The sequence below is a fragment of the Aspergillus sydowii genome (assembly GCF_001890705.1).
Source record: "Aspergillus sydowii CBS 593.65 unplaced genomic scaffold ASPSYscaffold_3, whole genome shotgun sequence".
NCBI lineage: Eukaryota > Fungi > Ascomycota > Eurotiomycetes > Eurotiales > Aspergillaceae > Aspergillus > Aspergillus sydowii.
Window position 1 is genome coordinate 3,094,690 of NW_024467861.1, and position 27,087 is coordinate 3,121,776.

The 27,087-nt window shown below is 51.6% G+C and overlaps 16 protein-coding genes across 16 annotated transcripts; 9 read left to right on the forward strand and 7 right to left on the reverse strand.

Moving 5' to 3' along the window:
* Window positions 1–276: 276 nt before the first annotated feature.
* On the forward strand, window positions 277–1,470 carry ASPSYDRAFT_67294 (DEAD/DEAH box helicase; the record flags this gene model as incomplete). The annotated part of the gene is made up of 1 exon (XM_040850395.1): window positions 277–1,470. The coding sequence occupies one exon, from the start codon at window positions 277–279 to the stop codon at window positions 1,468–1,470; it is 1,194 nt and encodes a 397-aa protein (XP_040705307.1).
* An 86-nt stretch (window positions 1,471–1,556) lies between these two features.
* On the reverse strand, window positions 1,557–2,313 carry ASPSYDRAFT_29988 (glutathione S-transferase family protein; the record flags this gene model as incomplete). The annotated part of the gene is made up of 2 exons (XM_040844715.1): window positions 1,557–2,114; window positions 2,164–2,313. 2 exons carry the CDS (start codon window positions 2,311–2,313, stop codon window positions 1,557–1,559), a joined length of 708 nt encoding a protein of 235 aa, XP_040705308.1.
* A 666-nt stretch (window positions 2,314–2,979) lies between these two features.
* On the forward strand, window positions 2,980–3,507 carry ASPSYDRAFT_88046 (uncharacterized protein; the record flags this gene model as incomplete). The annotated part of the gene is made up of 1 exon (XM_040851952.1): window positions 2,980–3,507. One exon carries the CDS (start codon window positions 2,980–2,982, stop codon window positions 3,505–3,507), a length of 528 nt encoding a protein of 175 aa, XP_040705309.1.
* A 132-nt stretch (window positions 3,508–3,639) lies between these two features.
* Window positions 3,640–3,960, forward strand: ASPSYDRAFT_88047 (CFEM domain-containing protein; the record flags this gene model as incomplete). Its single annotated transcript, XM_040851953.1, has 2 exons — window positions 3,640–3,868; window positions 3,920–3,960. 2 exons carry the CDS (start codon window positions 3,640–3,642, stop codon window positions 3,958–3,960), a joined length of 270 nt encoding a protein of 89 aa, XP_040705310.1.
* A 114-nt stretch (window positions 3,961–4,074) lies between these two features.
* On the reverse strand, window positions 4,075–5,118 carry ASPSYDRAFT_43424 (putative DSBA family oxidoreductase). The gene is made up of 5 exons (XM_040846644.1): window positions 5,068–5,118; window positions 4,943–5,021; window positions 4,853–4,893; window positions 4,650–4,774; window positions 4,075–4,537 (listed from the first exon to the last, which is right to left on the reverse strand). Exons 1-5 carry the CDS (start codon window positions 5,102–5,104, stop codon window positions 4,139–4,141), a joined length of 681 nt encoding a protein of 226 aa, XP_040705311.1. The 5' UTR covers window positions 5,105–5,118; the 3' UTR covers window positions 4,075–4,138.
* A 182-nt stretch (window positions 5,119–5,300) lies between these two features.
* On the reverse strand, window positions 5,301–6,361 carry ASPSYDRAFT_77625 (Rieske (2Fe-2S) protein). Its single transcript, XM_040850902.1, has 2 exons — window positions 6,070–6,361; window positions 5,301–5,987 (listed from the first exon to the last, which is right to left on the reverse strand). Exons 1-2 carry the CDS (start codon window positions 6,310–6,312, stop codon window positions 5,718–5,720), a joined length of 513 nt encoding a protein of 170 aa, XP_040705312.1. The 5' UTR covers window positions 6,313–6,361; the 3' UTR covers window positions 5,301–5,717.
* A 95-nt stretch (window positions 6,362–6,456) lies between these two features.
* ASPSYDRAFT_43427 (SGNH/GDSL hydrolase family protein) lies at window positions 6,457–8,881 on the reverse strand. The gene is made up of 10 exons (XM_040846645.1): window positions 8,362–8,881; window positions 8,335–8,341; window positions 8,208–8,244; window positions 8,108–8,160; window positions 7,933–8,054; window positions 7,861–7,879; window positions 7,630–7,813; window positions 7,521–7,580; window positions 7,232–7,468; window positions 6,457–7,184 (listed from the first exon to the last, which is right to left on the reverse strand). The coding sequence occupies exons 1-10, from the start codon at window positions 8,564–8,566 to the stop codon at window positions 6,879–6,881; spliced, it is 1,230 nt and encodes a 409-aa protein (XP_040705313.1). The 5' UTR covers window positions 8,567–8,881; the 3' UTR covers window positions 6,457–6,878.
* Window positions 8,882–8,990: 109 nt separating this feature from the next.
* Window positions 8,991–10,259, reverse strand: ASPSYDRAFT_43429 (uncharacterized protein). Its single transcript, XM_040846646.1, has one exon. It carries the CDS (start codon window positions 9,930–9,932, stop codon window positions 9,141–9,143), a length of 792 nt encoding a protein of 263 aa, XP_040705314.1. The 5' UTR covers window positions 9,933–10,259; the 3' UTR covers window positions 8,991–9,140.
* Window positions 10,260–10,880: 621 nt separating this feature from the next.
* On the reverse strand, window positions 10,881–12,403 carry ASPSYDRAFT_88052 (flavin monoamine oxidase family protein; the record flags this gene model as incomplete). Its single annotated transcript, XM_040851954.1, has 3 exons — window positions 10,881–11,638; window positions 11,695–11,998; window positions 12,086–12,403. 3 exons carry the CDS (start codon window positions 12,401–12,403, stop codon window positions 10,881–10,883), a joined length of 1,380 nt encoding a protein of 459 aa, XP_040705315.1.
* A 276-nt stretch (window positions 12,404–12,679) lies between these two features.
* On the forward strand, window positions 12,680–16,153 carry ASPSYDRAFT_1173285 (uncharacterized protein). The gene is made up of 8 exons (XM_040840273.1): window positions 12,680–13,067; window positions 13,186–13,308; window positions 13,359–13,708; window positions 13,768–14,312; window positions 14,362–14,635; window positions 14,688–14,863; window positions 14,911–15,091; window positions 15,163–16,153. Exons 1-8 carry the CDS (start codon window positions 13,018–13,020, stop codon window positions 15,693–15,695), a joined length of 2,232 nt encoding a protein of 743 aa, XP_040705316.1. The 5' UTR covers window positions 12,680–13,017; the 3' UTR covers window positions 15,696–16,153.
* Window positions 16,154–18,387: 2,234 nt separating this feature from the next.
* On the forward strand, window positions 18,388–19,299 carry ASPSYDRAFT_29996 (uncharacterized protein; the record flags this gene model as incomplete). Its single annotated transcript, XM_040844716.1, has 1 exon — window positions 18,388–19,299. One exon carries the CDS (start codon window positions 18,388–18,390, stop codon window positions 19,297–19,299), a length of 912 nt encoding a protein of 303 aa, XP_040705317.1.
* Window positions 19,300–19,522: 223 nt separating this feature from the next.
* ASPSYDRAFT_1173291 (uncharacterized protein) lies at window positions 19,523–20,589 on the reverse strand (the record flags this gene model as incomplete). Its single annotated transcript, XM_040840274.1, has 1 exon — window positions 19,523–20,589. The coding sequence occupies exon 1, from the start codon at window positions 20,435–20,437 to the stop codon at window positions 19,523–19,525; it is 915 nt and encodes a 304-aa protein (XP_040705318.1). The 5' UTR covers window positions 20,438–20,589.
* Window positions 20,590–20,708: 119 nt separating this feature from the next.
* ASPSYDRAFT_1173295 (BTB/POZ domain-containing protein) lies at window positions 20,709–22,487 on the forward strand. The gene has a single exon (XM_040840275.1). The coding sequence runs from the start codon at window positions 20,870–20,872 to the stop codon at window positions 22,142–22,144; it is 1,275 nt and encodes a 424-aa protein (XP_040705319.1). The 5' UTR covers window positions 20,709–20,869; the 3' UTR covers window positions 22,145–22,487.
* On the forward strand, window positions 22,229–23,773 carry ASPSYDRAFT_43432 (uncharacterized protein). Its single transcript, XM_040846648.1, has one exon. It carries the CDS (start codon window positions 22,633–22,635, stop codon window positions 23,647–23,649), a length of 1,017 nt encoding a protein of 338 aa, XP_040705320.1. The 5' UTR covers window positions 22,229–22,632; the 3' UTR covers window positions 23,650–23,773.
* A 115-nt stretch (window positions 23,774–23,888) lies between these two features.
* On the forward strand, window positions 23,889–24,603 carry ASPSYDRAFT_829607 (uncharacterized protein). The gene has a single exon (XM_040851180.1). It carries the CDS (start codon window positions 24,091–24,093, stop codon window positions 24,454–24,456), a length of 366 nt encoding a protein of 121 aa, XP_040705321.1. The 5' UTR covers window positions 23,889–24,090; the 3' UTR covers window positions 24,457–24,603.
* Window positions 24,604–26,327, forward strand: ASPSYDRAFT_829608 (uncharacterized protein). Its single transcript, XM_040851181.1, has 4 exons — window positions 24,604–24,985; window positions 25,031–25,384; window positions 25,457–25,689; window positions 25,755–26,327. Exons 1-4 carry the CDS (start codon window positions 24,751–24,753, stop codon window positions 26,175–26,177), a joined length of 1,245 nt encoding a protein of 414 aa, XP_040705322.1. The 5' UTR covers window positions 24,604–24,750; the 3' UTR covers window positions 26,178–26,327.
* The last annotated feature ends 760 nt before the right edge of the window (window positions 26,328–27,087 follow it).

Consider the following 27,087-nt stretch of genomic DNA (forward strand, 5'->3'; position numbering starts at 1 on the left):
TACATCGAGATGACTATCCTGTATCGCTGAACTAGGGGGTTATCTCATTCTCACGCAAATGTACTTGTACTACAAGGAGAGCTCGACAAAATCATAGGCAGGAAGGAATTAAACTTCAACTATACTATATGCTTTATGCATACTTTAAACATGCAGCCTAGATGATATAAGCAAGCTATATGAGTACCACGTCATTGACAAACTTCTCCCTGCTTCAGCAATATAAATGCCCCTGTCCTGCCCAAAATCCCTAGTGAGACCAGCCGAATGCAGACAATGGAGCGCCCAAAGACATTCAAAGACCTTGGGGTCATTGAACCACTATGCGAAGCCTGTGATGCTCTCGGCTACAAAGTCCCAACACCCGTCCAGGAACAAGCTATCCCGGCAGCCTTGGATGGAAAAGATTTACTCTGCCAGGCAGCACCCGACAGCGGGACGACTGCCGCGTTTGTGCTGCCGGTTTTGCAAGCCTTGGTGGATAACCCGCAGTCGCTGCACTCTCTGATCCTCGTGCCCACTTCCGAGCTTGTATTAGAGATCTCGCAAGCTGTTGAAGCCTTGGGCACTGTGATACCAGTCCGGTGTGTCTTGCTGATAGAGGGGAATGACGTGGCTGCGCAGGAGACAGCGTTGAGTCAGGAACCACATGTTATTGTTGCGACACCGCATTGCATGCTGGGCCATCTCGAGCATACACAAAGGCTTTCGCTGCTCAGGTTAAAATACCTGGTTCTCGACGAAGCTGATCGACTGGTGGACTTTGGATTCAGACCGGTATTACACAGGATTCTGGACATATTACCGCCACGAACAACCTACATTTTTGCCACAACTATATCCGATGAAGTCGACGCTTTACAAAGAGATATTCTGTCAGATCCTGTCGAGATCTCTGCGCCCACGGGACAACCAGCTCCAACGCAATCAGTAATCTTGACCCCACTGAAAGAAAAAGATATCTATCTCGCATACATACTTGACCAGCGGGCAGGACAAACAGGGATAATATATACACAAAAGAGACTCACGACCCAACACGTCGCGGCAATGGTGCGATATCTCGGATTCTCCGCAATACCTGTCCACGGGCAACTGTCAGACAGCGCACGACAGGCCGCACTGGCTGAGTTTCGGGCTGGATCTTGGGATCTCCTTGTTGTTACTGGTGCTTCTGTGCAAGGTCTTGATATTCCTTCTGTTGATTTTGCTGTCAATTATGAACCGCCGGGCAATACTGCTGATTACATGCATCGAGTCGAATGTGCTGCTGCGGGTGGAAGTGGGATGGTGATCTCTTTTGTCACACAGTATGATGTTGAGTTGTGGAAACGCATACAAAATGCAATAGGTGAGGAATTGGATGAGCTGGAGATAAACAGGGACGAGGCTATGATGCACGCTGGACGAGTGAAGCAGGCGCAGAGGGCAGCAGAGAGCGCTCAGGACACCCTCAGACAGGATATTTGACTACCAACTACTCTCAATTATGGAAGACCAGCCGTTCAAGCAATAAAAAATTTCATTTATCATAATCCATCCAGCATCCAGATAATCTACGCCTTAGGCTTCCACTTGGCCGCGCTCCTCTTCCCAACCTTCTCCTCATCCCAGATATAATTCACACTCTCCTGCGCAACAACAGCCCTGGCCCACTGCAAGAACTTGGGAACCCTCTTCTCCAACAGCGACGGCAACTCCGGCGACAGCAATCCATACTCAGGTTTATGGAACGACAAAATCCTCAACAAGAACGACCCCGTCAGAACCTCCGCCTGGGTCAACTTCTCCGCGCCCCGGAAAAAGGGCCCAGAGCCCGATCCCTCCGGGTACAGCAGTCCCTCGATGTTATTCTTCTCGATCGCGGCGACGATTGCCTCGGTTGCCGCGGGGCGCTCTGCGTCTGTTGCCTTTTGGGTGCCGAAGACAAGCGGCCAGACCTTGCTGGTGAAGGTGTCGACGAAGAAGGCGACGTGGGCGCGCTGGATGGCGCCGGCTTCGGTGTTGGAGGGGGGGAGGAGGTGCGAGGGGTGTGCGTCTGCGAGGAGCTGGGCGACGATGCCGGATTCGGGGATTATGGTGCCATTGTACGAGATTGTAGGGACGAGACCGCGCTGTTCTTATTAGTCCTGATCTGTTTAATTGGTTATTGGGGGGGCGTACTGGGTTCACTTCGAGGTACCAGGGCTCGCGCGGGGTGTCGAGGTCGATGATGACCTCTTCGTACTGCAGGCCGAGCTCCTTGAGGGCGATGTGGGCGCGGTGAGCCCAAGGGCAGATGTGGTTTGTGTAGAGGATGATCTTGGGGGCCATGGTGTAGTAGTAGGTGTAGCACTGTAGATGGTGTGGTAGAGCGATCCCAACAGGACAAGCGGGGGAGTTATATATAAAGAGTGATTTCTAATCGAGATCGTGTCAATTCCGCCAGAGATGGCAACAATTGGGTGCTTGCTTTGAAATCCAGCGAGCTGTCCAGTGGCTGCTGCTGCTCCCCCACTTCCCCTCCATGTGGGGAGGAGTCCCGGCTGTTGAATCGGCTGTCATAAAATAGTACGCACGTACTAGGATAAAAAGGCCACTTGATAAGCCAAGAGGTGTCACTTGAGATGGTATGGGCGCAGTTGGCGTGCTTAGCCCTAGTTGTGATGCCATTGCCTGTATATAACTAACTGCCCCGGCTTCATCTTTCTGCATCCCTTTTCAACCGCCCACTCTGAGTGATAAAGTCCTTTCATGCCAAAGTGCAAAGGAGGATGCCACGTCGAAGCAAATGATCGCAGCAATAAATGTTCCAACATTCTTTTTCGACCATGATACTGTATTTGGGCAGGGGGAGTCGGTCGCTGCACCTTCATGATACTGGACGTGAACGATGGCATCTCGCTCTGGATCTTAGCAGCAAAGTCACTTCTTATGAGAAGTCGACTTCACTGTCTCAGTGAATCCTACCGAGGTCCTCAACTTCTGGTTTCAATGACAATGGCATATCTCCACTGTGCGACCGTCGCGGCCTCACCTTGTGATACTCTCGAACCGACAAGCCCTCTACCATTCATGCAGACTCATACGACGTCATCCCCCTGTGATACCCATGTGAGGCTCACAAACCGAGACTCTGCGGAGGAATACTTCACAGAGCAGCTGAACCATGTCGGCGAAACAATCCCAGCACTCGACATCGAGAACAGCCGATCGACGCTTCAGCCCCGAAGAACGATGACGAATACTGCCCGAAGATCGAGGCCGATCTCGCATCGACAGTGTAACAATGGACGTCGCATATCCGGGGAAGCTGAAGCCAATTGTTTCGCCGTTTCCGATCGAAAATTGGCACACGGGGGGGTCTTAACAACGCAACGCCGACCCGTGGGATCGCTGTCGATCTGCGAAGTCGACCGTTTCAGTTCCCAAAGAGCGGTGGACGTTATCCTGCTTAATCCTGCGATTTCTTTCGGCGCGTCTGCTGATCGTGGAGGATGCGCCGATGATCCAAATTTCGCGGCGTAAGCGTCGTTACTTGATATCGAGCTGTCACATGGTCGCCAGGAACTGATATAAATACGTCGAAAGAGACGGTGGTTCAATTGCTCATCAACCTTGAAGCTATCTGTCAATCAATCAATCAATCAATCAATCACAATGAAGCTCTCTGCCATCTTCGCCGTCGGCCTTGCCTCCCTCGCGGCCAGCCAGTCCATCAACGACGTCCCCAAGTGCGCCGTCCCCTGCCTCCAGGATGCAGTGAAGAGCGAGACCAACTGCGGCGCGAACGACTTCAACTGCGCCTGCAAGGGCGACAACTACAAGAAAGTCCAGAGCGCTGCTACGGGCTGTGTCATCGACGCTTGTGGTCAGGATGTCGCTCTCGGTATGTACAAGCAACAGTCACTTCTTCATTGACATTGCTAATACCATCTAGAACAAGTCGCCCCCGCCGTTCAGAAGCTCTGTGGAAAATAGGGTGTCTATGATGGGAGATGCTGGAGTTGGTCTGTTGAGCGGACGGCCCAGCATCATGAATACACGAATGTATATACGAGCAGCAAGCAAAGAATTAACTTTTGGATTGAATATCCTTCCTATATCTACATATGTACTATAAACATATCGTCTCCCCGTATATTCTGTTCCCATCCAGCTACAACCTCCCCTTCTCACCCACCAACTCCAGGTCCCTATGCGACAGACCCAAATAATCCCACATGAAATGGAACCGATCACTCCCAAAGAACGGCTCTTGACGTCCCTTGCCATCACTAACCCAGAACCACGGACAGCCAAACGCACCGAGCTCTTTCACAACTCTCTCCGTGGTAGCCGTAAGCTCCTGCTTGATTTCCGGCCTGGCCGCGCCGGCTATGATGTCGGCTACTTCGGTATCAGAGAAGACCCCAGCGTCACGCAGGGCGATTGCAAGATTCTCCGGCGTCGAGACATCGATGTGTCCGTACCACATGGTCTTGAAGATGGATTGAAAGGCCGCTAGGTATTTGGATTCGGCGTGGGTGGTTTTTACGTACGTTAGTGCTCGTTGGGGCTGTCACAGCATTAGACCTAATTTTAGTCCACCACATCACACAATATCCCACCCCCTGGAAGGAAAGGAAGGAAAGAGAGAAATGTGTAGATTGGATTCCGGATAAACATACCAAGAGCGACAAAATCGGGAAAAACGAGGGGATCTCAAAGTCGTGCCCGAAGTAGCGCTGGGCGCGTTTACCGTCGTATTTCGAGTATGCAGCCTTTGCGGGCAGCGTCCAGGGGGGTTTATTCCCTATATTGCCGTCAATATACCTTTTACTAGAATCTTGGGTGTTTGTTTGGTCGGGGAGATGGTGGTGTGGTGACGAACCGCTGCCGACGTTAATCCCGCCCAGGAAGACGGGGATGAATCTGTTGATATTAACTCGGTGTTCTTTTGGTATTAATGTGAAAGGCATACTCAATTTCTACATTCTGAGCCTGCAGAATAGGACGGTTTGCTTGGAGGTACGTGAAGGCGTAGAAGCTATATGGTGACACTGATAAATGTTAGGGATGGCGTATTCGGTGGTGAGGATGGCATACCGCAGTCAATATAGCACTCGATCTTTTTTCCGGTCATTTTGACTAGAACGCAGTATACTGGTATGAAATAATAGGAAGAAGTCCTTCTAATATGTGCAGCCGGCAGCCGAGATCAGATCGGATGCGGGGATGCCGAGGCTGCTTTTGTGATTAGTCGTCGGGCCATTGCATTCGCTACGAACTATAAAACCGGAATTTATTTACTACGATCTATTCTAGTTGATTAGCATGGAGTATAATCATCTGCTTTAGATAAATCTAATATTCTATATTCGGAGTTTCTTGGATAAAACCGCCCAGTCTAAACCAGTCTATATACGCTATGCAGTATAGTATAATAACAATGCACTCCCATGCACTGTCAGTTCTGATAAACCGGTCCAGCCGATAATGTCAGTCGTGAAACCACGCTACAGGACAGATCCTGGCGACGGCATCCTATTCATGATGGCAAGCAACGAGCCGCCTTTATTGAGAGCGTTGTATAGCCAACGACTCGACCGCCAGTTCATTGTTTGATCCTCTCCAGGAAGGTTGTAGATCGACCTGACATCCATTCAAGTCGTTCAGTATCGTCATTGGTATGGGCGTAGTTTCGCCCAGTGTTCCTGCAGTCTCCAATATAACCAGTGCCAGACTCGCCGCCGCATCTACCCAATCCGCTGCTTCCTCCTCACCCAGACCTCCTTATCAGGAGTCTCAGTCTCGCTCTCGCTCTCTGCCCTCTCTGAAGCAGGCAAATCACGCAACTGCACCTCCCAAATCTTGAGCTTGAAATTCCCGCGATCTCCCGTGCCAGAGAAGAGATCAAACGACCAGCCGTGCTTGGGACATGTAATCCCCGCACTCAGCTTGATGCCGAAATCTTCAATGTCGAACAGATTCCCCTGCGAGAGGGGGAATGCTGAGTGCGGACATTGCTATAACCGTTAGATCACTGGCGGTCTACACCATAGATAGGTAGATAAGTAGATAGGTACCCAGGAGGGAGGCTCGACGTACATGATCAATCGCATGAACAGCACCCTTGTACCTAAACACCAGAACCTGATCCTTCAATTCCCCCGGGAGCTGGATATCCGTCTCGGTCGGCGTCTCGCCTTTTGCATTGGGGATCCGAAAGGCCTTGCAGGCTGTTGTTACCTGGCAGTCCTCGGTGTGTTGGGAGACCTCTGGGAACTCCGAGACGCGGCCCACGCGGTGCCAGGCTGCGTCTGGTCGTGAGGATCGGAAGAAGGGGAGCATTTCACAACTGGAATTTAGTTATATGTATGGATACAGGGGGAAGAGACGACACGACGGGGTGAAGGTATTCCCGGTTACTTTGTGGATTTTATGGCTGCCCCACAGGGTGGCACTAGCCGTTTTGGGATGCATTGATATATGCAGGATAACTATTCACTCTCTGTTCAAATCGATCATACTAGGAGATAATAGGTAGTTTTTCTTCATTATCGACATGTCAGGTCTTATTCCTTAGTGATGGTTGATCGGATAAGTCTCACTTCAGTCACTCCAAGTCGATAAAGAATCGAAACAGAGAAAGTGACCTGGTGCCTGGTACAGCAAGCGCCCTGGCAGCCCAGTAGTTCGTTATTCCCAGTTGACATTTACAATCACACTAATATCATCGTGAGATCTCGTAATGTACATTATCCGACCAGCTCCAAGTCTAAATACAACGATTTAACGCAGAGCAAGTACATACGTACGAGCGCCATGCGATGCAATATATATGCAAAAACGAAACAAATCAAAGATCAAGTGAATATCCACAAAAGTCGAAGAAAACGCAGAAAATAAAAAACCGCTCAGTAATTCTCCATATTATTCCAGTAAAGCGTCTGGCTGGTCATCTGTCCACGCGGGTTGAGCTCCCACCCAAGCATCAAATTCGTCCATTGCAGCATGTGGCTCGCAATCTTGATGTGGCCGACGTCTGTCGGGTGGTTCTTGGGGTTGATGTCGTTGTGGCTGAGAATTCCGTTGGCGTGGAATAGGTAGACAAAGTTCCACTTGCGGCCTTTAAAGTGTTCGTAGACGCGCGTGATTTCTTCTTCGTAGACTGTTGTTTGGGTGTATTCGGCGCCTTCTTGTGTCCATACGCCCCATTGGGTCTGCAACAGTTAGTGATGCCCAGAGGATATGAGTGGCAGGGACGTACCATGATGACAATCGAAGCGTCTGGCCAGGCTTTGTGGACGTCCTCGATGACCTCGATATACCCGTTGAAGAAGTTCTCTCCGGGAATCTCGTTCGGATGGCGATGGTCATTGCCTCCCATTTGGATGATGACCAGGTCGGCCGGTTGTTCGGCCGTGACGTCCCACTCTTCAGGCTCGCCGCCGTACATTTCGCGCGCGCGCGAACCGGGATCGGAGGCTTTGTGCCAGTACCAGATCTGTCAGATTATTAGTTTAATTAGACGCCTAAAACAATATCTGTCCACATACTGTTCCGTGGGTACCTCCGCCATAACACTGTAAGTCGGCTAAACATGCACCGGGGTAGGCCTAGACTAGGTTAATGAAAGCGATTACAGTATCCACGCAGGCAACCGACCGTAATCCCGAACTCGACATTCCCGAGCCCCTGTGCGTAGAGGAAGGCCCAGGAGGAAATAGTCTCGTACGTGGCGTACTGTCCGCCCGTCAAACTCCCTCCGATAATCTCCACTTTCCTCTTAAACGTCGGCGGTTTCGAAAGATGGTGATCGACATCGACGGAGGCCCCCGCGATCTGAACTGTGCTTGAGATGAGCGATGAACATGCGTCGTGGAACGGTTGACTTATCCTATGCCCCAGTTGGTAACTACGATAGTTAGCTCGAATTCACGCCCGTTTTGTCCGATGCGGTCGTCCTACCTCTCATCTCGAAAATGTGGTCCCCATCTGATGGAAGTTCTTCGTACTGCGTCCCCTCCCCAACAAACTGGTATGTAGTATCGGCGGTAACATTCGAAAAGAGCCAGTCGAGGGTTCCGATCCTAGTCCAACATGTTAATCGAGCGAGACGGCTGGTCCGGGCGAGGGCAGGTACCGATAAGCGATCATGGTGCCCTCATTTGTGTGTTCGCCGAAGCTGATGGCAAGCTAAGCCCGTTACTATCGTTCCCAATATTTGAATCACTTCAAAATACCTTGCTGCCTGAAAACTGTAGTTTTATCCCCGGCGCTCTGGAAAGATGTTAGATGCGAAAAAAGGTGAGGAGAGGCGGAAAGACGCACGACCACCCTGCAAGAAACGGAGGTCAGTCAGCCAGATGAAACCACAATTGCAGCCCAAAAACGTACATGAAATGTGTTTACTGTCCCAGCGGCCCTTGTAGGAGATCTCGGGCGCATCAGCATCGTAGGTTCTCCAGGAGCTATCGAGGCTGATGGCTTCCACCTGGCCGGGGTAAGGATCGGCTCGGGGCTGCCCATTCTCCAGAATCGTGGCCGATACACTCAGCGACCAGGCGAGGAGGGTCGAGATCAAGAGACGGGCAAACCACATGGTGCAGCGGTCGACAGGCCAGGCGTCATGAAGCTGGCAGCAGCGAAGAGAACAGAATAACAAAATTCAGATCTGGGCGCGGTTCCTGGAGATGGCCGTCAGCGTTCAGGGTCTTGGCCGGCGGGCGGTCTTCAGGGCGTTATCCATTTGGTGGGAGCCAGAGACCAGTCGCCGATGAGGAAAATGCGCTAGCGATGACGCGATCCAACGATAGGCTGGCCCTATGGGGCGCGTCCAATGAACACCATTCACAGGCAGATTTCTGTGGGAAAAGGGGCAGCAGCACCGCTGCTACCAAGTTCGCCGAAGGGCAGGTTTCATTCCCCAGGCCGCAACGGTCACCTGATTGGCCTACCATTTTGGGGGCTGCTCCGCTATTTTTAGCGCCACGTCGTTGCCTGCTGTTCAGCCCCTGAATCCTTATCTCGTGTATATTCATTGTTTCGACTTCGGATATGAGGGATGATATTTCATAACTCTTTATTGTAACATTGATTGCACTGTTGACTGCTGGGTGATACTGATGACTGATAACTGATGAACATACATGCCAAGACTATGCAACACGTGATCCTCAGATCTTCGAAAACATCTGCTCCCGCTGGCTCCGCACGTCCAGCTCCTGCGTCCACGTACTGCGCGGTTGCGTGTACAAATACCAGTACACCCCCGCCAGGTCCCGCGGCTGCATCAGATACAGGTCCTTCTCATTCACCTTCTCGCCCTCGCCCGCCTTCTCCCACCGCCGCTTCACAACCCCTCCCACAATATCGCTCTCGACCGGCCCATCAACAAGAACATGCGCCGTATGAATCCCCTTACTCTGAAACTCCCGCGTGATAATCTGCGATAGCGACCGCAGCCCAAACTTGCCCGGCGAGAAGGAACTCACGCCCGCATTACCGCGAATCGAACCCGTTGCGCCGGTAAACAGGATCGTCCCACGGCCCTTGGCCAACATATCCGGGATAACGCATTTGGCAGCAAAGAACGCGCCAAAGAGGTTAATCCGCGTGAAGTTCTCGAATTCCTCGCTGGAGGTCTCGAGGATCGTGCGCGGCGTGAACCGGCGCGATCCGGCATTGTAGATGAGCACGTCGACTGCGCCCAGCTCGGCTTTTATCTGGGCGAATGTAGACTGCAGCGATGATTCAGAGCGCGCGTCGGCGACGTAGTATTTTGAGGCTGTTGGGCTGCCGACGTCGTCGTTGATGGTCTTTTGGATCTTGGCTAGCTTTTCTTCTGTCCGTGCGATCAGCGCAACGGTGAAGCCTTTTGCGGCGAAGTGGTGCGAGACGGCTTCGCCGATGCCTGGGCCGATGCCGATGACGGCTAGGACGGGTTTAGATTCGCGATTTAACGACATTATACGGAGTAGTGTAGAGAATGGTTCAGTGGTGTAGTTGTAGTGTCGGCAAGCGATGGTGGAGTTGATATACGGATGGCGGGACAGCCGAGGTTGACTTGATTAGTATGGAAAGTCTGGGGTGATTACTGAGCAGTGAGCAGTGAGCACCGAGGCCATAGCCATCATCGTTCATGATGCATTATAATCCGATTGGTTTTGTCTTGAATCTCGATTCTCGGTGATACGATTATTATCGTCGATGGCTTTTTTGGTTTTACATACTGACCGAAATATATATATCCTCGCCAATGCTGGCAATAACTAATACAGACACAACATTCTCAGTACAATCCATATATCAAAGTCGAACATGCTTAAAAAGTCAAGTTTCCCGGTCTTTTACTAATGGCTAAATTATAGTAGATTCTCAAATTCATAGTGGAGACCGGTCCTATATTAGAAACACTGCAACAGCACCGCGGCACTTTAAAGCTGTGCGCTGGATATATTCCCCCAATAAAATCGATTAAGTGATTCGATTAATGGTAATTCAGGTCTTTGAGTGCCTGATATGCTAGCCATAGTCCGGTGGATAATCGTGCACTTGGACTGGCGTCCAAATGCAGCGATCACTAGGGCGTGCTCTTTGTCCGGGCATTTTATATGGAACATCCATTGTGCCCGAACACTACGTGTGACGAGGATGACAATTTGCCGGGAGAGGTGTCGTTTTGCTTTGCAATACAAATGTCTGCTGCCATTCATTCTGTCACTGACCAAAATATATTATATGAAGGGAGCCGGTTATGGTTAGGAAGTTGAAGGAGAGGTTTACTGGATATAAAGCTTGTAATACCTACAGAATGTCGGACATTACAACCCTAAGCCGTGACATACGCAATAGGATTGACATTCTTATGCTAACCAACCACCCAATGCAAGTGTCATACAGTCATCAGAGGCCAACTACAGATTAGCCCGGCCATCCTTCTTCAACGCCCTCGCAACCTCCGCAGCCCCAATCTCGCCCGAACAGAGCGCCCCCTCCATATATCCCCTCCACTCATTACTATACTCCGTGCCGACAAAATGCAGATTGCCAACCGGCTTTCCATACACATACGCAAACTTGGTCATATGGCCCAACGCCGTAATTGGCGCCAGCGCACCCCGGCTGAATGTCTCATGCTGCCAGACCTGATCGAACACCTCAATAGGCTTGTATGCCTCTCCATCGAGCCCCTGCTTGAAGATGCCCGCAATCTGCTTCAGCACAACAGCCCTGCGCTCATGAGGTCTCAATTTACCCCATTCCCGACCAGGCTTGCCATTCACGAAGCACGTAAGCGAGTAGTGTCTGCTCTCTTCAACACTTGTATCTCTGGCAAGGATAACAGGGCCCTCGTAGCTAGCAAAGTACCCGTTGAACCCGAGGTCCCGCCACCACGGCCGGTCATAGCAGACGATGGCTTTGTTGTAGTCGCCCAGCACAGTAGCGTTTGTGACTTCCTGCACGGGTTGTGGCAGGGAGGGCTGGATGTTGAGTTCTTTATACATGGTGCTTGGGATGGAGAGAATACACTTGCGGCCGGCAAAGACCTTGCCTGTTGTTGTTGTGACTGCGATGTGGTCGCCGTGGTCGACGATGGAGGCGACGGGGGACGAGAGGTGGATGTTGCTTGCGCCGACGAGGTTGGCGATGTTGTTAGGGAGGGATTGGGCGCCTGTCTTGTTAATACTTCTTCACTAGCTCTATTTTAAGGGTAAGGTGGAGGCATACCATTCGCAAAGCGCAAGTGCTGGCCACCACTGGCGTCGTCAGCGCGAATAGCCAACAATCCCCTGTTGCGACGGCAGTAGTCGATGAACCAGGCAGCAGAATACTCTGTTGCTTCGAGACCGTGCATGACCTCTGCCCAGAGATTGACCATCTTGACGACGTTGGGCAGCGCACCCAGATTCCGCACATACTGGTCCAGCGTGATATTGTCGTCGGCGACCGTGGGAGAAGACCCAGGCTTCAGCGACTCAGCCTGGATGTGATCGCGGACAGCTTCCAAGCTCTTCTTTTCCTCTGGTGTGAACTGCGCGAAGTGTCAGTCGCCATTGAAATGTCTGAACCAGTTCAACCGGGCACCGGGAACTGAAGATAGGGATGGTAGAGAACTAACATCAGGCGTAACGCCAAAGGGAAACTCGAATCTCTTGCCAGGCCCCTCCTGCATAACCGCACGTCCTTCGAGTCTCTGCTGCACCGTCTTCAATCCAAAGCGCTTCACGTATGCGCCGACGCGCGGCTGCAGAGTGGTATTGATCCAAGCACCGCCGAGGTCAGCAAAGCCGCGACCAGAAGCCAGAGGAACACTCCAGATCTTGCCGCCGATGCGCTCGCGAGCTTCGATCACAGCGACCGAGAGACCAGCTTGCTGGGCCGATTGAGCAGCCTGCAGACCGCTGAGGCCTGCGCCGACAACGAGAACGTCGAACATGGTGGGTCCTTGGATGCTTTCTGAACAGCTACGACAAGCGAAACGAGGAAAAGAAAGCGATAGTTATCAGCGACTTACCACCACAAGCTCATTTATACGGTGTCCACGACTGCATGGCCAGTTGGAGCTCCCCTCGGTTACAGCAGTATATCTCGGGTTTCTCCACCATCTCGGGTTCAGAACCCGAGCAGCCAACCAGCAGAGCCAGAACCGTGGAAATCGAGTCCTAACTGGGCAATGGGGCAGCTGGTCTGTGCGAGACAGCTGGCCAGATCTGGCGGCAGGCTTCACCAGGCATGAGAACAGCAGGTGATTGCAGGCGGGAATGTGCAGGAAGCGGCCTGTGAAGGGCGCTGCAGAGACAGATTCACCCGTTTAAGCGTTATCTCCAACTAACCAGTGGGCGCCCTGGACTGTTCTCTAGTTAGTCCTTTATAGTCGTCTTGACTAAGAAGGCCGGGCTTGTTGGACGAAACAGGGAACCAGATCCCCACGACTGCACGGTGCACGCACTGCGGGGGACTCGGAGTCTGTCCGCGATACACTTTTCCCACTATTCCTCGCAACAGCTTCTCACCTCCATATATTCATATCCTCGTCCGATTGCTATCGCCATGACGACCGTCGCTCCCAAGCAGCGCAAGCTGAAGCGCACCTCAAACGCGTAAGTCTCCTCTCCTCTACCCCCCCGCCCTCGGGTACGGTGGGTGGCGCCCCGCAATAGAATATTCTGTTATAGAACATTCTGTCAAGAAAAATTATAGTGAATCTGACGCCCGCAGATGCGTCGCCTGTCGCCAGAGCAAGATAAAATGCACCGGCGAGGAGCCCTGCGCCAACTGCCAGCGCCGTCGCGTTGAGTGCCGCTTCCTCGAGAGCATCAGCAAAGTCATGGTCCCAGAGAGGTTCGTTGCGTGCACCCGCTCTCGTACGCTTGCTGAATCGCGAAATTGAGGCATGTCTCTCCTAGGTATCTTCGCGAACTACAGGGAAAAGCAGCCGACCGGCCGCGACACCAGCAGCAGCAGCATCAACAGCAACATCAGGTACAGCAGCAGCCAACGCCCCCGACGGTCAAGCGCACGTCGGCGTCGGCGTTCGGGTCAGAGGTGGACATCGAGGGTACTCATTCCTCTGGGGATGAGAATGTTGTTCGTCTGGGGCTAATGGCCGATGTAGATTCTCTGGGGTCCCAGCCAGAGGAGATTCCCTTCCTGGTGGACTCGGCGAGGACGATCTGGACGAGTCCGTTTACTCTCCCGTCTCGCATTATCAAGAAGAACCACAAGTCAAAAAGGAACTGGAGTATGTCTGTATCCTATGTGTTGAGCCTGTGCTTTGCTCTGGCATTGCTAACTGTGCAGCGTGGCTGGCGCCCACTTCGACCTGGTCGTTCACTGCCCGGCTGAAGCTCATGATCGCAGAGAAGCTGCACGTTGAACCGCAGCACAGCGAGCCAGAGCTGTTCGACGGAGACCTCTATCCCATTCAATGGAGCCCCGTGCCAGCCGGCGAGCATCCTGATATCAGCAACCTGCCATCCCTCGACCACGCCCTGTACCTCTTCAACACCGTCAAGTTCCACCTTGGACACAACTTCCGCATAATCCACGAGGAGGAGTTCCTCCGTAACGTGGACAAGTTCTACTATGGCGATGCCGTACAGCAGGCCAGCAAGTGTCGTATCTGGTTTGTCCAGTTCCTGCTGGTGCTGGCGTTTGGGAATGCGTTCCTTATGCGGACGAGAAACTCAGCAGACCCCCCTGGATGCAAGTTCTTTTTGCGTGCAATGTCGCTCATGCCTGACCATACGGCTCTTTCTCGTGGGGGGTTTGTTGCTATTGAAGTGCTTGCTTTGACGGGGTTGTATCTTTACTCTATTGACCACCGCTCATCTGCGCATGTTTATGTGCGTGTACCTCCTTTTATAGTATACCCTCTACTGATTTATGGCCTAGATCGGACACGCAATCCGTATTGCTCAGATGGACGGAATGCATACCCAACTACCCGAAGATGAACTCGGTCCTGAGACTGTCGCCCGCAGCCGGAATCTCTGGTGGACGCTGTATGTCCTTGACCGGCAGATTTCGTCCTCTGTCGGAGCTTCCATGACGCCCCAGGACAGCGATATCACGACGTTGCTGGATCCCCCGAATGCGGGCTCGCAGAGTGATGCCACACTTAGTCTCTCTGTCAGACTGTCGCATCTTCTATCGTACATTCTTTCATGTGAGGCCATCGAACAACTAACAAAGCGACCGGAATAGCTGACATCCAGAAGCCATTTACAAAGGAGACGAAACGCAGCTGGGAACATTCCTAGAAACAACACGGTCTATCCTGCATGTACTGGCAGGCCACGCCCGCGAGATCGAGAGAATCATCCACCTGAAGTTCCAGAACTCCGTGGATACAATGCCCAAGGGCACGCGGTATATCACGCTCTTATACCACCAGGTTCGTACACCTTTGCAACCCTTCGTTCAGTCTAACTTGGAAACCAGTGCGTGATCGTAGCAACAAGACCCCTCCTCCTATCGGTCCTCAAAGAACGACTCCAGAAGCTGGGCCACGGAGCAGAGGACTGGCAGAGCATCGTGGCGCCGACAAACGCCCTCATATCGGCCGGGATCAAGTCGGCCGCGAAGACGCTACAGATCCTCACGGATGAAGACAGTCTTCTTGGTAAGTAATCCAGGTATACCCTATACCCAGTATGACTTCTCCCGACAAAGTCACTAACCGGGGATCCATAGAAGTGTTCCTCCCGTTTGATATGGAATTCACATACGGCGCCTCCATGCACGTCATCATGGCCGGGACGCTGTTCCCAAACGTCACCGAAAGACAGGATTACATCAAGGACGCCTACTCGATCCTCGACCAGATGATCCAGCGCGGGAGCAAGCTCGCCGCGGCCCGCAAATCCGAGCTCGTCCAGCTGGAGAAGCTGTTCCAGGAGTTGGCGCTGCGGATTGAGCGGCGCGGGCTGGAGACCCTGATTCTCCCGGGCCCTTCACACTCTGACCCCGGTGCTGAGCATCTGCTACGACTCGATGGGAATGACGATGCCACGCTAGCTGGTACGGATACAATCCCCTTGTCGATGGCTGGCGGGGACCCGACGTCGCCGTCTGTGCTTGCCCAGGCGCCAAACTTGGACTTTCTGGACAGCATCGGGATTTCGTCTTACGAGTTCTTTTCTCTGGTGGATCAGATGGGGCATCCGGAGAGCATGAGCATGAACGTGCTGGATTCGGCGCACAATGATTGGGAGGGATCGATATAGCAAGTGGACTGAGGTAGGGTATAGACTAGGGCGTTACGGTAGAATGGCTAGCACGCGTTGGGTTATTGTTTCCGTCCAGGTTTCCCTCCAGCATAGCTTATGTATAGATGATGCAAGATCCTTGTCTCCACGTCGACGTTTATGTCCGAGCATCGGATTCCTACGACTCCACGACTCCATGATGCCCATGCGCACACCCACGATGCCCACCGCGACCTAATGAAACGTCAATCCGGTCGATCGCATTTGTATTTCGGCTCTGATCTCCACAGCTCCTCGGGTTCCTAATCCGATGTTTTGCCCCAGACGGCCCACTGCGACTACGCCATCTCCGCGGCCTTCCTGACCCACCCAGACTACTATCCACGGAGTATCCACAGACTGGGTATGAGGTTGAATTGGCCAAGTCTCTTGGGGCTATTCCCGGTAGGTCCCAATGAAGGTAATTCGATTCAAATGTCTTGGTACTGGCTGTCTGCGGCCTTGTTGAGGGAAGAGCTGCGTTTGATAGCTGTGACTGTTGTCTTTCCTGGCCCGGACAGACTGACAGTCCTTGTCGTCAATATAAAAGCCAAGTGCAGTCATGCCTAGATGGTGCCTTCCAAGCTCTGTTTGTTTTGTCCTCTTTGTTTCTAGCGTATATACTTATTGAACTGACTTTGAGTACTAGCTAGCAATGGGTGCCAAAAAGGACGACATGCCCGATCACATCGACAACTTTATAAACAATGACGCCGACACTCAGATCGCAACGAAAGAACGAGCTCCATCAGCTACCGCCAGGTCCAGATCATGGTCATAGGGGGAGAGTCTGCTCATCAATATCGGCAGTGCCCTCTCAAAAGGCCGCCTGGCCCATTGAGACGACCGTCCTCGCCATTATCTTCTATTCCTGTATCCTATCCTGCGTGAACAATTACATCGCTGACATCCTACGCCCAGCCCCTGGAGGCTTGATCTGTTACTCTGATTGCAATTGCAGCGGAGGTGAAACACCCTCGTACGTATATGAAGAAGGCTTTCTGGACCATTTATATCCGGTTCGGCTTCTTTTTCATTCTGGGTGCGATTGCTGGTGGTGTCCTGGTGCCCTATAACAACAAGGCGCTGGTGGCTGCCTTTCCCGCGACTCCGCGGATGGTAGCTCGTCAGAAATGGACAAAGCAGGGTACCCCGATCTACTGGGCTTGTTGAGGGACAGGAGATGGGAGTCGAGGAGGGTTACGAAAACATTTTAGAATATGTAATGAACGTAGAATACATGAAGTAGCCTCGATTAAATAGCATGTATATTCTTGACAAAATCAACCACCATCTAGATCTATATCCGAGTATACAGCAACCAACAGCCAAATCACAATTGAGCTAAAGTAGATGTAATACTTGACAGGGACCGAATCTGAAAAAGCCCCTTGAAAGGTTAAACTGTCATATTACCTACCACCTATCTCATCCGCGGCTGCTCTATATCCAACGGTCTAATCAGCTTCTCCGACGCGCCCTCGGCTTCGATTCCCGACGATCGACACGGTGCATCTCCGACGTTGAACCCGTTAATGCATTGTTCCTGATACGTTGGATTAGCGGGATTCCCCAAGCGAGACTCCAGAGTACACGCTGTGAGAATGATGAGCTGCGGTTCGGGCGCGTCTTTCCCTGGTCCGGGTCCTTGAGAGATAATCCCGCTCTGGAGATACTCTGCATACTGTACTAAAACTGGTTGCGTGATGGACCTCCGGGAGGGTTCTAGCGCGGCAAGGAAGAGGCTGCGGGAGATTGTGTTTTCTACTGCAGTGTGGTACAGTGCAGTCACAGTACTTGATTGTTCTTTCGAAGGCTTTGTCTGTATATATGCGTATCTCTAATGAACTGCAGCATACCTGGGCCACGGCGACGCAATTTCCATTGTTGGTGTTGATTTACTTGACCTCCAGTCGTTCCTTGACATTGTGCACTCCAAGGATAAGTTTCATACTTAGTCAAATTCTAGGACGAGCGTACACTTGTATATAGCTGTCCAGGTGGTTGGCGCACCATGGAACAATTAAATCTCAATAGCCAAACTAATAAAAACAGAAACCGAGTTGGCTCACGTATTATCCGCACAGCGACGGTTTCTTGCGGATATTGATATTAACCCTTGTTAGAAGTTACTTGAATTCTCGATTTAAGGAGCGGAATTGTCTTAGCAGAGGGCTGCCACATAGCGTAGTATGGCTTTTAGGTCGAGTTTCGACATCTTTCTACTCATCGCGCACCATTGAGCTATCCTCGCCGAAATACTTGGGAAACGGCGGTCTTAGAATTTACTATATACTATCACCGGAGAATAGACTTGCATATTTAATGGCGGTTCAGGAGTTCTGAAATCGAGTCGCTTTTGACAGGCAGCATTCTATCCCTTCATTCTATATATCTCCAGGTTCGACTGTTGCTCGTGACAGTTCATCTTGCTCTCCTTACTTGCCTTTATTAATTTTAATTGGCCCAATCTTAGTTCTCGCGTTCTCGTTGAGCTTATACTAGGGTTATTTACTTTTGACTCGGCGTTACGTTGGCTATAAGACTTGACTTTTTCCTTTGAGAGAAGACTGACTTTCTTTGGCATCATATGCTTAAGGACTTGCTATTATCTGACAGGTAGCTATCAGAGACTGTCCCTTATCCAACTTTGGAATATCGGAGCGCCAGCATGAGGTTCATACCAACGCACTCTCTGAACCCACTGTTCATAACCACAATCCTCCTGCATCTGTTCATCGAAGGCTCCGCAGCAGTCCAATGCACATCAAACCAGATCTCGTCCCTAAACGTCGCGGGCTGTGACTGTCAACAACACGGCGTCCCCCTGAAATGCCCCCTCTACGCACCACAGTGCGATTCCCTCGTCGCACCATCCACCGTCGTCCGCATCAATCCCAACAACGGCGGTCTAAACCTCTGGGGCGACGGCTGCGTCGACGGTAACTTCGCCTGCAACGGCTGCTACCTCTGGTTCGGCAGCCTCTGTCGCTGCCTCAAACCAGCGGGGACCTGCACCCTCACCACGCCAGCAGTCGCGGGCAACCCGATCTGGGCACTCCTGGAGGACCACATGCTGATCACCACGCCCCAGAAACTACCGGGGATACTGGAACTGCATCTAGCGCCTGAGCCGAACAGAGGCTGGCTGCTCGGACAGGATACCCTACGAAACCCGCCGCAGGGCGTGACATATACCAGGGCAACAGGGGCGCTGGCCATGAACTCCGTAGCGACAAGGACCGAGGAGCAAATTCACATCCATGTGTGCGATAACCCGGCCAGCATTGTCAGGCGGGAACTGTCGATGCTGACACGCTCGTCGTATACGACGTTGACAAACGTCCCTATTGCTGGTATCCCGGCGAATTCGTTGAAGTGCCAGGTGGCTCCATTCTCGGGGACGAATGTGAATGTGGCAACGGCAATCTATGACGAGTTGAATAGTATCCCTAACTATGCGGCTAGTTGTGATAAGTTTCGTGTGGGTGCTGGTCTTATTACGGATATACGTGATTATACTTGGGTTTGTGTCACTACGAGCACGAGAGCTGCCGAGGATCTTTTCTGTCATTTTCCTTGATAAACATCGAGGTGAGGAATTGACCCTTAGGGATAGAGGGTGTCTTATGCAGGCAGCTCGGACAGATTAGTGCACACTATTGCTTTGCTCGATGCTCCGTTTACATCTTACATTTTTATTTTACGATCTATCATGAAAGAAGAAGCTAGAACGGAATATCATGGACAGTAATTCAAGAATAAGATTAATTCGATAACAAAAAGAAGTCTAACAGAAATGACCACTACGCCTTCCGAGACTCATCCTCCAGCAGTGTATACAAGAAACTCCGAAACTTGACAGGAATATCCCGGTTCAGAAATTTTTTACACAGACCCCTCGAGATATACCTATACAGCTCGTGAGGAAACATATAAATAAACCCGGACTGCTGCAACAAATCACACGTAGGATGACCCGCCACACACTCCAGATAATGCGGCAACAGGACAGCCACCACATCCCCAAACCCCTTCTCCTCTGCTATCTTCAGACAGTCCAGGATATGCGTCGCCCGCTCAACCCGCAGCTCCAGTCCAACCCTGACATCGACAGTTTCGAAGCCAGATCTCCGCATGATGAACCGAGTCACCTGCGCCTTTTCACGCATTAGCTCCTGAACCAACACAGCCGCCATATCCGCATCGTGCAGTGTCGTCGCGGCCTCCAGCGCCGTGCCAACCATATAGACAGGCAGGTCATCCATACCCAGAACCTTGCGAACAGCCGGTAAACTGCCATGGTGAATCGCAGCGCAAAGGGCGGAGCCGATGATATCGCACCGTCTGACCTCGTTATTATCAGAAATCATACCATTCTCGTCAACGGTGTAAAGCCAATCCTCGTAATGGCCTGGGTTCGGCAGGGCCGAGATCCGCGCGAATAGATCGTCGATTATATCGTCCCGATTGTGGAGTATGGCGTCCATTGCGGCGTGTCGGATGGGGTCGTAGAATTGGGCGGCGCGGGTGAAGACTTCGTGGGCGAGGAGGTGGTATGATTCTGTGTAGCCATGTAGGACGGTTTCTTCCATCATCCAGCCGATGTTTTTCACGGTTTCTGGGGTGAGGATGGTGGGGAGGAGGTTTTTGACGTCCTCGGCGTGGCGTATGGCTTGGGCGAGTTGGAACTCGGTGGGGGTGCTGGATGAAGATGCCATGTTGGAATATTCGTGTTAGATGTCTAATCGAGTGGAAAGGCAGGTATGCTAGGTGCTGAGCTAGAAGAGTGCTAACAGTAGTTGGTATTTATCTTAGCTATGCGAAAGAGCTTTGTCCGAGTGTCGTTGTCTAGCGAGTACAAGAGAGAAAGGGGTATTGTATGGTACTTAAAACCATGGAAATAAACAAAGAAAGTGGATTGCAAGAAAGAGACATTAAGCTTCTATGATGCATGAATTATAGTAACAGGTAAGTTTAGATACTGGCTTAGTAGCGAACAACTGCTTTGTCAACACCAGTAGTGATTAGTGTAGCTGTAAAGCAATTATTCACTGGTAATGATTAACCTTGTATTATAAAGCCACTTACTTGGAAGCTCACCACGTAAATGCCTACATCTAGGGTTTGTCCCATGATAGAGAACCGCCAACATGGCAAGCCGAGCCGCATTCGAGATCAACATGCTCGCGCAAGGGCTCAAGAACATGCACATATCCGACATCCAAGCCCGATACCACCTGGAAGAGACCACGCGCCACCAAAGTCAATCCACGCAGGAAGACAGAGAAGCCGAAGTGGCACTACCCCGAGGCGTACTGCACGATTTCAAACTGGAAGCCCCCAACGGATTCGAGCGGTCCGACGAAGTACGTATGGTCCTCACCTTCTGCGAGAATCTGTGCATCGCTATCAAGGAGAGACAGCGGACGGTGGAATGGGGGATTATGGAGAAAGTAGTGCAGCTGCGGTCTCCAGTTCATCGACGGATAATCCTGAATGTGGGTCTGGAAGCTGCAGCCGAGGACGATGATCTGGTGCTTGCGGCGTGGATCTTGCAGAATGAGTGGAATACGATACTGGATTTCCTGGAGAAGCCGATGTATGCTGCTGCTGCGGCGGGGAATTTTGATGTTGTGTGTTGCTTGATGGAGAGGTTGATGCGGGATGACGAGATGGATAGGAAGATTAATGCTGCGTTGCTGGGGCTCAGGGAGACGCATGCCGACGCTGAGGACCATCTTTGGATGTACCGGGTGAGTGTGATTGCCAGGGCCCTTGATGTTGCGATTGAGAAGGAGTTCGGCGATATTGTCAACCTGCTTATGCCTCTATTCCAGCGCGTTATTCAGGATGATACCGGGTGGCCCGTGCTGCAGTCCTTCAGAGAAGTGACAATAGGACGGTATCTTGAGTTCAGCCGAGCGCAGTGTATGCTCCTGATCTCTGAGCAACGCATGCCTCGGATTCTGAGAGATAGTATCCGGTGCCGCCTTGAGGATAGCGAGCCGTTTGATATTGTCATTGTAGCGGGTGGCAAGGAGTTCATGGCGCACCGCGACATTCTAGTCTTCTGGTCTGGGTTCTTTGCTACCTGCTATCTGAGTGGGGTCACTCGAGTACCCCTCGACGAGGGCGTCTCTGTCAATACCATGCAGAGGGTGTATAATTTCATGTATTCCGGGATCTATGAGGACAGCGAGTCAGACGATAGGGAGCAGGTGTTGAAGGACCTCCTATGGGTAGCAACCTACATGATGATTCCAAAGTTAGCGGACAGAGTTAAAGACTTGCTGAACATTGGTCTTGACCTGAAGGATGAAGAGGAAGATACGGAGGGACTCTGTCGTGGTTTAGCCTTTTCGTGTATGAACGACGAAGACGATGTTGATGGACTTTGCCGTGGCTTAACTTATTCGCGTATGTGATGTCTGAACAAGCTGAGCTTGACATCTAATTGTACTTCTATTTAGACGGATGGTGTTCTGTTGCAGCCCATTGACAATGGTGCTATGGGTATCTTGCTTCACCCGGCTTCCACTAGATAGCACTAGAAAGGATTGAGGTTGTTTCACAATATATGCAATAGATATCATGATAATATCAAATAAACAGAATGCCCCCATCTGAATAAGCCGATGTTATATTCTTTGTATAATATAAGACAAGCGGTTGTAAACCCTTGTTGAAGGCATTTGTGAATATCCATGCTTTATTCACTTGCTTTGTTTCCCCCATGAAAACTCTTCTGAAAGGAGAATAATGAGCACACTAGATAAATATCGGTAATATTTCTGTGCAGAACACAGATGGTCCGGACACACATAGACTGCACTCTGAATACTATAGGCACCAGTCACCAGTCACCAGTCACCTTGCATCACAACTCGATATCGTAAAGTACAAAATCAGCACAATGACACTCACCTCCGAAACTATCTGGGAAAGCCTTCCCCGCTATCCAGTCCCCGATGAGCTCGAGAGGGCCCTCGCATCACGAGAAACACAAAAGCCGGAAGACAATACAACCACTGCCCTACTCAACGCCGCGCTCGCAGCCGATCGAAAGACCTTCACAGAGGCAGCAGACAAGCTATTCAGCAGCGAGCCCACCATCCACATCCTCGCGCCAATAATGAAAGCGATGATGGTCGCACTCAGTGGAGTCCGCAGACAAGTCAACCACGACACCCGAGTGAACTGTCACATACTAGGCAAAGACCTGCTTCGAAGAGTCATGCGGTGGGAAACCGGGAAAGCAAGGGAGGTCGTGCTGCATCATACTCTGGCAGTAGCGGCGCTAACAGGCAACGTGGACATCGCGCAGCCGATACTCGCAGAGGATAATGATAATGCGGTTGCATTTCATGAGTTCCCGATCTACGCTGCCGTCAAGGCTGCAGCGATTCCGGAGAAGAAGGGTAATGCGGAAGTTGTTCTTGCGAGGCTCGTTGGTAGTCTTTGCGCGAGGGAGCATAAGGAGGACGTGGCATATGTAGCCTCCCTGCTTGGGCTGGAGCTTGGGTCGGCCAGTGATCTTGTACTTGCTCGTGTCCATGTCGAGGCTCACAAGGCGGGTATCATCACCGAGGCATTGGAGATTAACCGCCAGCTTGGATGCAATACAGAGGTTGCAGCGATTCTGGTGCCGGCATTCCGCAAGTTCGTCGGTGAGGGCGTTGAGATTGATTTGACCAGTCCGACTGATGCGTTTGCCAACAAGGCGGTTGAGGTCTACTCGGCCTGGTCAGTGACGCAGTGCCGGACGATCTTCAATGATAGGAACTTTGCAGCCGGCAATGGGACGCCGAGTATGCTTAGAACATGCATTAGTTGTCGCATTAGGGCTGGTGTTGGCATGCACGACAAGAACGAGGAGGACAAGGACACCGATAGTGACGCGACAGTTCAAGAGGACAGGGCGGAGATTTAGGGTACATGATAGAATTCAATGGCTTTTGATATCGTTTGATAGGAATAGCAGAATAACATCCAACTGTAGATTCTTTGCCAGCTGTTACAGGCACACCGTAAGTCCGATGGCGTAACCATCCAACCATCCACCACGAAGGTCAGTGCGCGAACCGGGCAACAAACTTTGGGCGAAAACAGGATAATACGAAGAATACCAAGAATACCGCTAGAGAAGAGAAACAACAGAAAACACCAATCGGCCTGAAGCCGTGTGGCGACTGGCGACGCCACCGGGTCGGTTCCTGGCCGAAGTCTCGGCAATGCGATAAAAGTCGACTTCAACATTCAGATGGTTATACCAGAAGCAAAATGGTATCAACTGTCCAGTTGATACCGCGGAGACGACAAAACTCCGAGGAAGGGCCGGTCGCAGGACTACTGCCGTCACAGTGCAGCGCCAATGCCCGGAAGAGTAAGCGCCAGGCTATCATTACGTCGCCGCGCAGCGTGGGCCGTGGGCAGATGCTCAATTAGAATTGCTGCTGGCCGGCGTAATCCGAAAAGCACGATAGGACACACCGGGTCTCATCGGGGTGCTGGTTGTCTTGCTGCGTGCAGTCTCGTGGGACGTGGACCCGAGGGCTTGACCCACAGGTGGACCATCCCCAGACACACTACCTCTCCAGTCTCCAGTCGCCTGTTGACAAGCGAGAAACGAGAAATGAAAAGCAGTGTGGGGGACCCCAGATCCGAGTGGCTTTGGCAGGAATGTCCCATCGTCCCTCCATTGGCCTGCCGTGGCCTGGCGGAATGTCCCCCAATATAAAAGGGGCCTCCATCCCCCTGTCACTCTTGTCTTTCAAGCTGTACAAATATTCCCACCCAAAATGGAATCACCGAAACCCCCTAGACTTTTTTCTCCCGAGGAGGAGCCAAAGGATGTGCAAGACGCCTTCCACGTCGAGTACACGCACGACGATGTCTTTGGAGAGATCACAGAAGAGGGTCCCAACTACCGCAATGTGCATTCATCTCACTGCGTTCAGCGTTTCAGCAAGGCTCAGATTACAGAACGCTAATACTGTGTCCCCAGGTCGGGTTCGTAGGAACCGTCATTTTAATGATGAAGACGCAGATTGGCATGGGCGTGCTCGCCATCCCGTCTGCGTTGAATGTGCTGGGCATGGTTCCGGGCATCATCTGCTTGATTGCAATGGCCTGCATCACTACCTGGTCTGCCTATGTCATTGGTACCTTCAAGCTTCATCACCGTGAGGTGTACAGCATCGACGATGCGGGTGCTATCATGTTTGGCCTGCCAGGTCGGATTGTTCTGTCAACGGGATTCTGTCTCTGTATGTTCAACAGCCGATGCTCTCGAACGACTGCTAATTCTGTAGACTTTATTTTCAACAGCGGCTCCGCGATTCTCAGTCTTTCGATTGGCTTGAACGCGGTCTCTACCCATGCCACATGCACGGCTGTCTTTGTTGCTATTGCGGCGATAGTCGGCTTTGCCTTTTCCAGTGTGCGAACACTTGGGAAGATTACCTGGCTTGCCTGGGTCGGCTTGCCATGCATTCTCGTTGCGATTATCATGGTCACGATTGCAGTCGGTGTACAGGACCGTCCTGATGCAGCCCCCAAGACAGACGAACCATGGGTCTCTGACTGGCAGGTTGCTGGCAATCCATCCTTTGCTGAAGCCATTGCGGCAGTCTCGAACCTTTTATACGCATTCTCCGGCACACCTGGTACGTAGACCAACCGCATATGCCATGATATCATCCTGCCTGGTAGCAAGCCACACCATACTAACTGAACAGGCTTCTTCTCCATTGTGTCCGAGATGCGCGACCCGAACCAGTACCCAGGCGCCATGGCTATCTGTCAGGCCGGCGTCACCGTCGTCTACGCGGTGATCGGGTGTGTCGTGTACTACTACTGCGGCTCCTACGTCTCGTCCCCAGCACTCAGCTCCGCGGGGCCTCTTATCAAAATCATCAGCTACGCCTTTGCACTGCCAGGGCTTCTCGTCACCATGACCATTGTCTCACATGTACGGCGGACCATCTTAAAGATACCTGTTGAACTTAATAATGCTAATGAATTTCAACTACGCAGATCCCAGCGAAATTCATCTTCGTGCATATCCTCCGCGGCTCCCGCCACCTAAACTCCAACTCCCTCGTCCACTGGGGCACCTGGCTCGGCTGCACCTTCAGCATTATTATTATTGCCTGGATCATCGCCAGTACAATCCCCGTCTTCGACTCGCTCGTCTCGCTAATCGGCGCGCTTCTCGGACCTGTTATGTGTCTCCAGCCATTCGGGTGCATGTGGCTATACGACAACTGGAATAAAGGCGCGGAGAAGAAGACGAAGCGCTGGGGGTTTATGGTGGTTTGGAGTGTGATGGTGGTTGTCGTGGGGACGTTCTTGATGGTTGCGGGCACGTATGGCTCTGTGAAGGGGATTATGGATGTCTATAATGAGAGTGGTGGGTCGGCTGCTTTCTCGTGTAGCGATAACTCTGGGTCTGTTTAGGTGTTTGGGGTGGTTTGTATAGGCTGGAATTAGAGATATACATGTACATACAGGTACATAGAGTGCGCAACCTTGAGCATACGACTTACGAGCATACCGATGGAGTCATCTGCATAGCGAATTATACATATGAATTTACATTTATTCATTCTGCTCTGTAATTGCGTGTTGCTGTTCCGCAACCCAAGTAACCGGCCGGAAGACTGGTCGTTAGAACAACCAGAACTGGAAGGATTCTATCCCTGTCAGCACTAGACACTAGGCAGCAGGCACGCAATCTCGGCTTCGACGTAATGAATAATGATCTCGGAGTCGGCTGGGCCGAGCCGCTGGTTGAAGGCTAAGTAGAAGCCGTGGGATTTCTTTTCCTATTCAGTCATAGCCGGAAATGCTTATCCTTATACTGTAGCATCCAACCCACAGAATGAGGCATTTTCCATAGTGTTATCGTTTATATCGACTAACTTGGAATGCTCTACGTACAATGAGGTGTTATTTCATACTACATGAGTCGTCGGGTTCTCGTATTCGGTCTTCGGAGCAGCCGTTGGCTTGATGCATAGGAGATCTCTGTACATACCATGTGCATACCCCGTCCCTAATGCGGGATCCTTTCAGTTGCAGTGTTGTACAGATCCTAATAATGCTGCCCATTAGCGCGGCACAAGTCCGGTCAAGTTAAGTAAAATGTATGAGCCCTGTGTATGACTCGGGACGTTGGAAGACTCGGATAACCTGCCCGAACATGATAGATAGTGATGCGCACTATACACGGTTCAGCAGCCAATGATACCATCGACAATCCATAGAGTAATCTCCTAGAATACTGTCCGGTCAGTCAATGAGTTGCCGTACATTAGCAGTGGGAATGGAAAGGGATGTTACAGGGCAAGCAAGGAGGTAAACGTCA

What these genes read in the sequence shown, in the direction of transcription:
- ASPSYDRAFT_43429 (XM_040846646.1), bottom strand. Translation starts at nt 9,932, where the DNA reads ATGTCGTTAAATCGCGAATCTAAACCCGTCCTAGCCGTCATCGGCATC.
- ASPSYDRAFT_43424 (XM_040846644.1), bottom strand. Translation starts at nt 5,104, where the DNA reads ATGACCGGAAAAAAGATCGAGTGCTATATTGACTGCG. An exon ending in CGAGTGCTATATTGACTGCG is followed by an intron (nt 5,022 to 5,067) that starts GTATGCCATCCT and finishes AACATTTATCAG; the next exon opens with TGTCACCATATAGCTTCTAC. An exon ending in CGGGATTAACGTCGGCAGCG is followed by an intron (nt 4,775 to 4,852) that starts GTTCGTCACCAC and finishes ACGGCAATATAG; the next exon opens with GGAATAAACCCCCCTGGACG.
- ASPSYDRAFT_1173295 (XM_040840275.1), top strand. Translation starts at nt 20,870, where the DNA reads ATGGCAAGCCGAGCCGCATTCGAGATCAACATGCTCGCGCAAGGGCTC.
- ASPSYDRAFT_43432 (XM_040846648.1), top strand. Translation starts at nt 22,633, where the DNA reads ATGACACTCACCTCCGAAACTATCTGGGAAAGCCTTCCCCGCTATCCA.
- ASPSYDRAFT_43427 (XM_040846645.1), bottom strand. Translation starts at nt 8,566, where the DNA reads ATGTGGTTTGCCCGTCTCTTGATCTCGACCCTCCTCGCCTGGTCGCTG. An exon ending in TACAGTTTTCAGGCAGCAAG is followed by an intron (nt 8,161 to 8,207) that starts GTATTTTGAAGT and finishes TAACGGGCTTAG; the next exon opens with CTTGCCATCAGCTTCGGCGA. An exon ending in ACGCTTCGATTGTCATCATG is followed by an intron (nt 7,185 to 7,231) that starts GTACGTCCCTGC and finishes TAACTGTTGCAG; the next exon opens with ACCCAATGGGGCGTATGGAC.
- ASPSYDRAFT_77625 (XM_040850902.1), bottom strand. Translation starts at nt 6,312, where the DNA reads ATGCTCCCCTTCTTCCGATCCTCACGACCAGACGCAGCCTGGCACCGC. An exon ending in CTGTTCATGCGATTGATCAT is followed by an intron (nt 5,988 to 6,069) that starts GTACGTCGAGCC and finishes TAACGGTTATAG; the next exon opens with CAATGTCCGCACTCAGCATT.
- ASPSYDRAFT_829607 (XM_040851180.1), top strand. Translation starts at nt 24,091, where the DNA reads ATGCCCGGAAGAGTAAGCGCCAGGCTATCATTACGTCGCCGCGCAGCG.
- ASPSYDRAFT_829608 (XM_040851181.1), top strand. Translation starts at nt 24,751, where the DNA reads ATGATGAAGACGCAGATTGGCATGGGCGTGCTCGCCATCCCGTCTGCG. An exon ending in CGCATTCTCCGGCACACCTG is followed by an intron (nt 25,385 to 25,456) that starts GTACGTAGACCA and finishes CTAACTGAACAG; the next exon opens with GCTTCTTCTCCATTGTGTCC. An exon ending in CCATGACCATTGTCTCACAT is followed by an intron (nt 25,690 to 25,754) that starts GTACGGCGGACC and finishes TCAACTACGCAG; the next exon opens with ATCCCAGCGAAATTCATCTT.
- ASPSYDRAFT_1173285 (XM_040840273.1), top strand. Translation starts at nt 13,018, where the DNA reads ATGACGACCGTCGCTCCCAAGCAGCGCAAGCTGAAGCGCACCTCAAAC. An exon ending in CTGAAGCGCACCTCAAACGC is followed by an intron (nt 13,068 to 13,185) that starts GTAAGTCTCCTC and finishes TGACGCCCGCAG; the next exon opens with ATGCGTCGCCTGTCGCCAGA. An exon ending in GCTCATCTGCGCATGTTTAT is followed by an intron (nt 14,313 to 14,361) that starts GTGCGTGTACCT and finishes TTTATGGCCTAG; the next exon opens with ATCGGACACGCAATCCGTAT.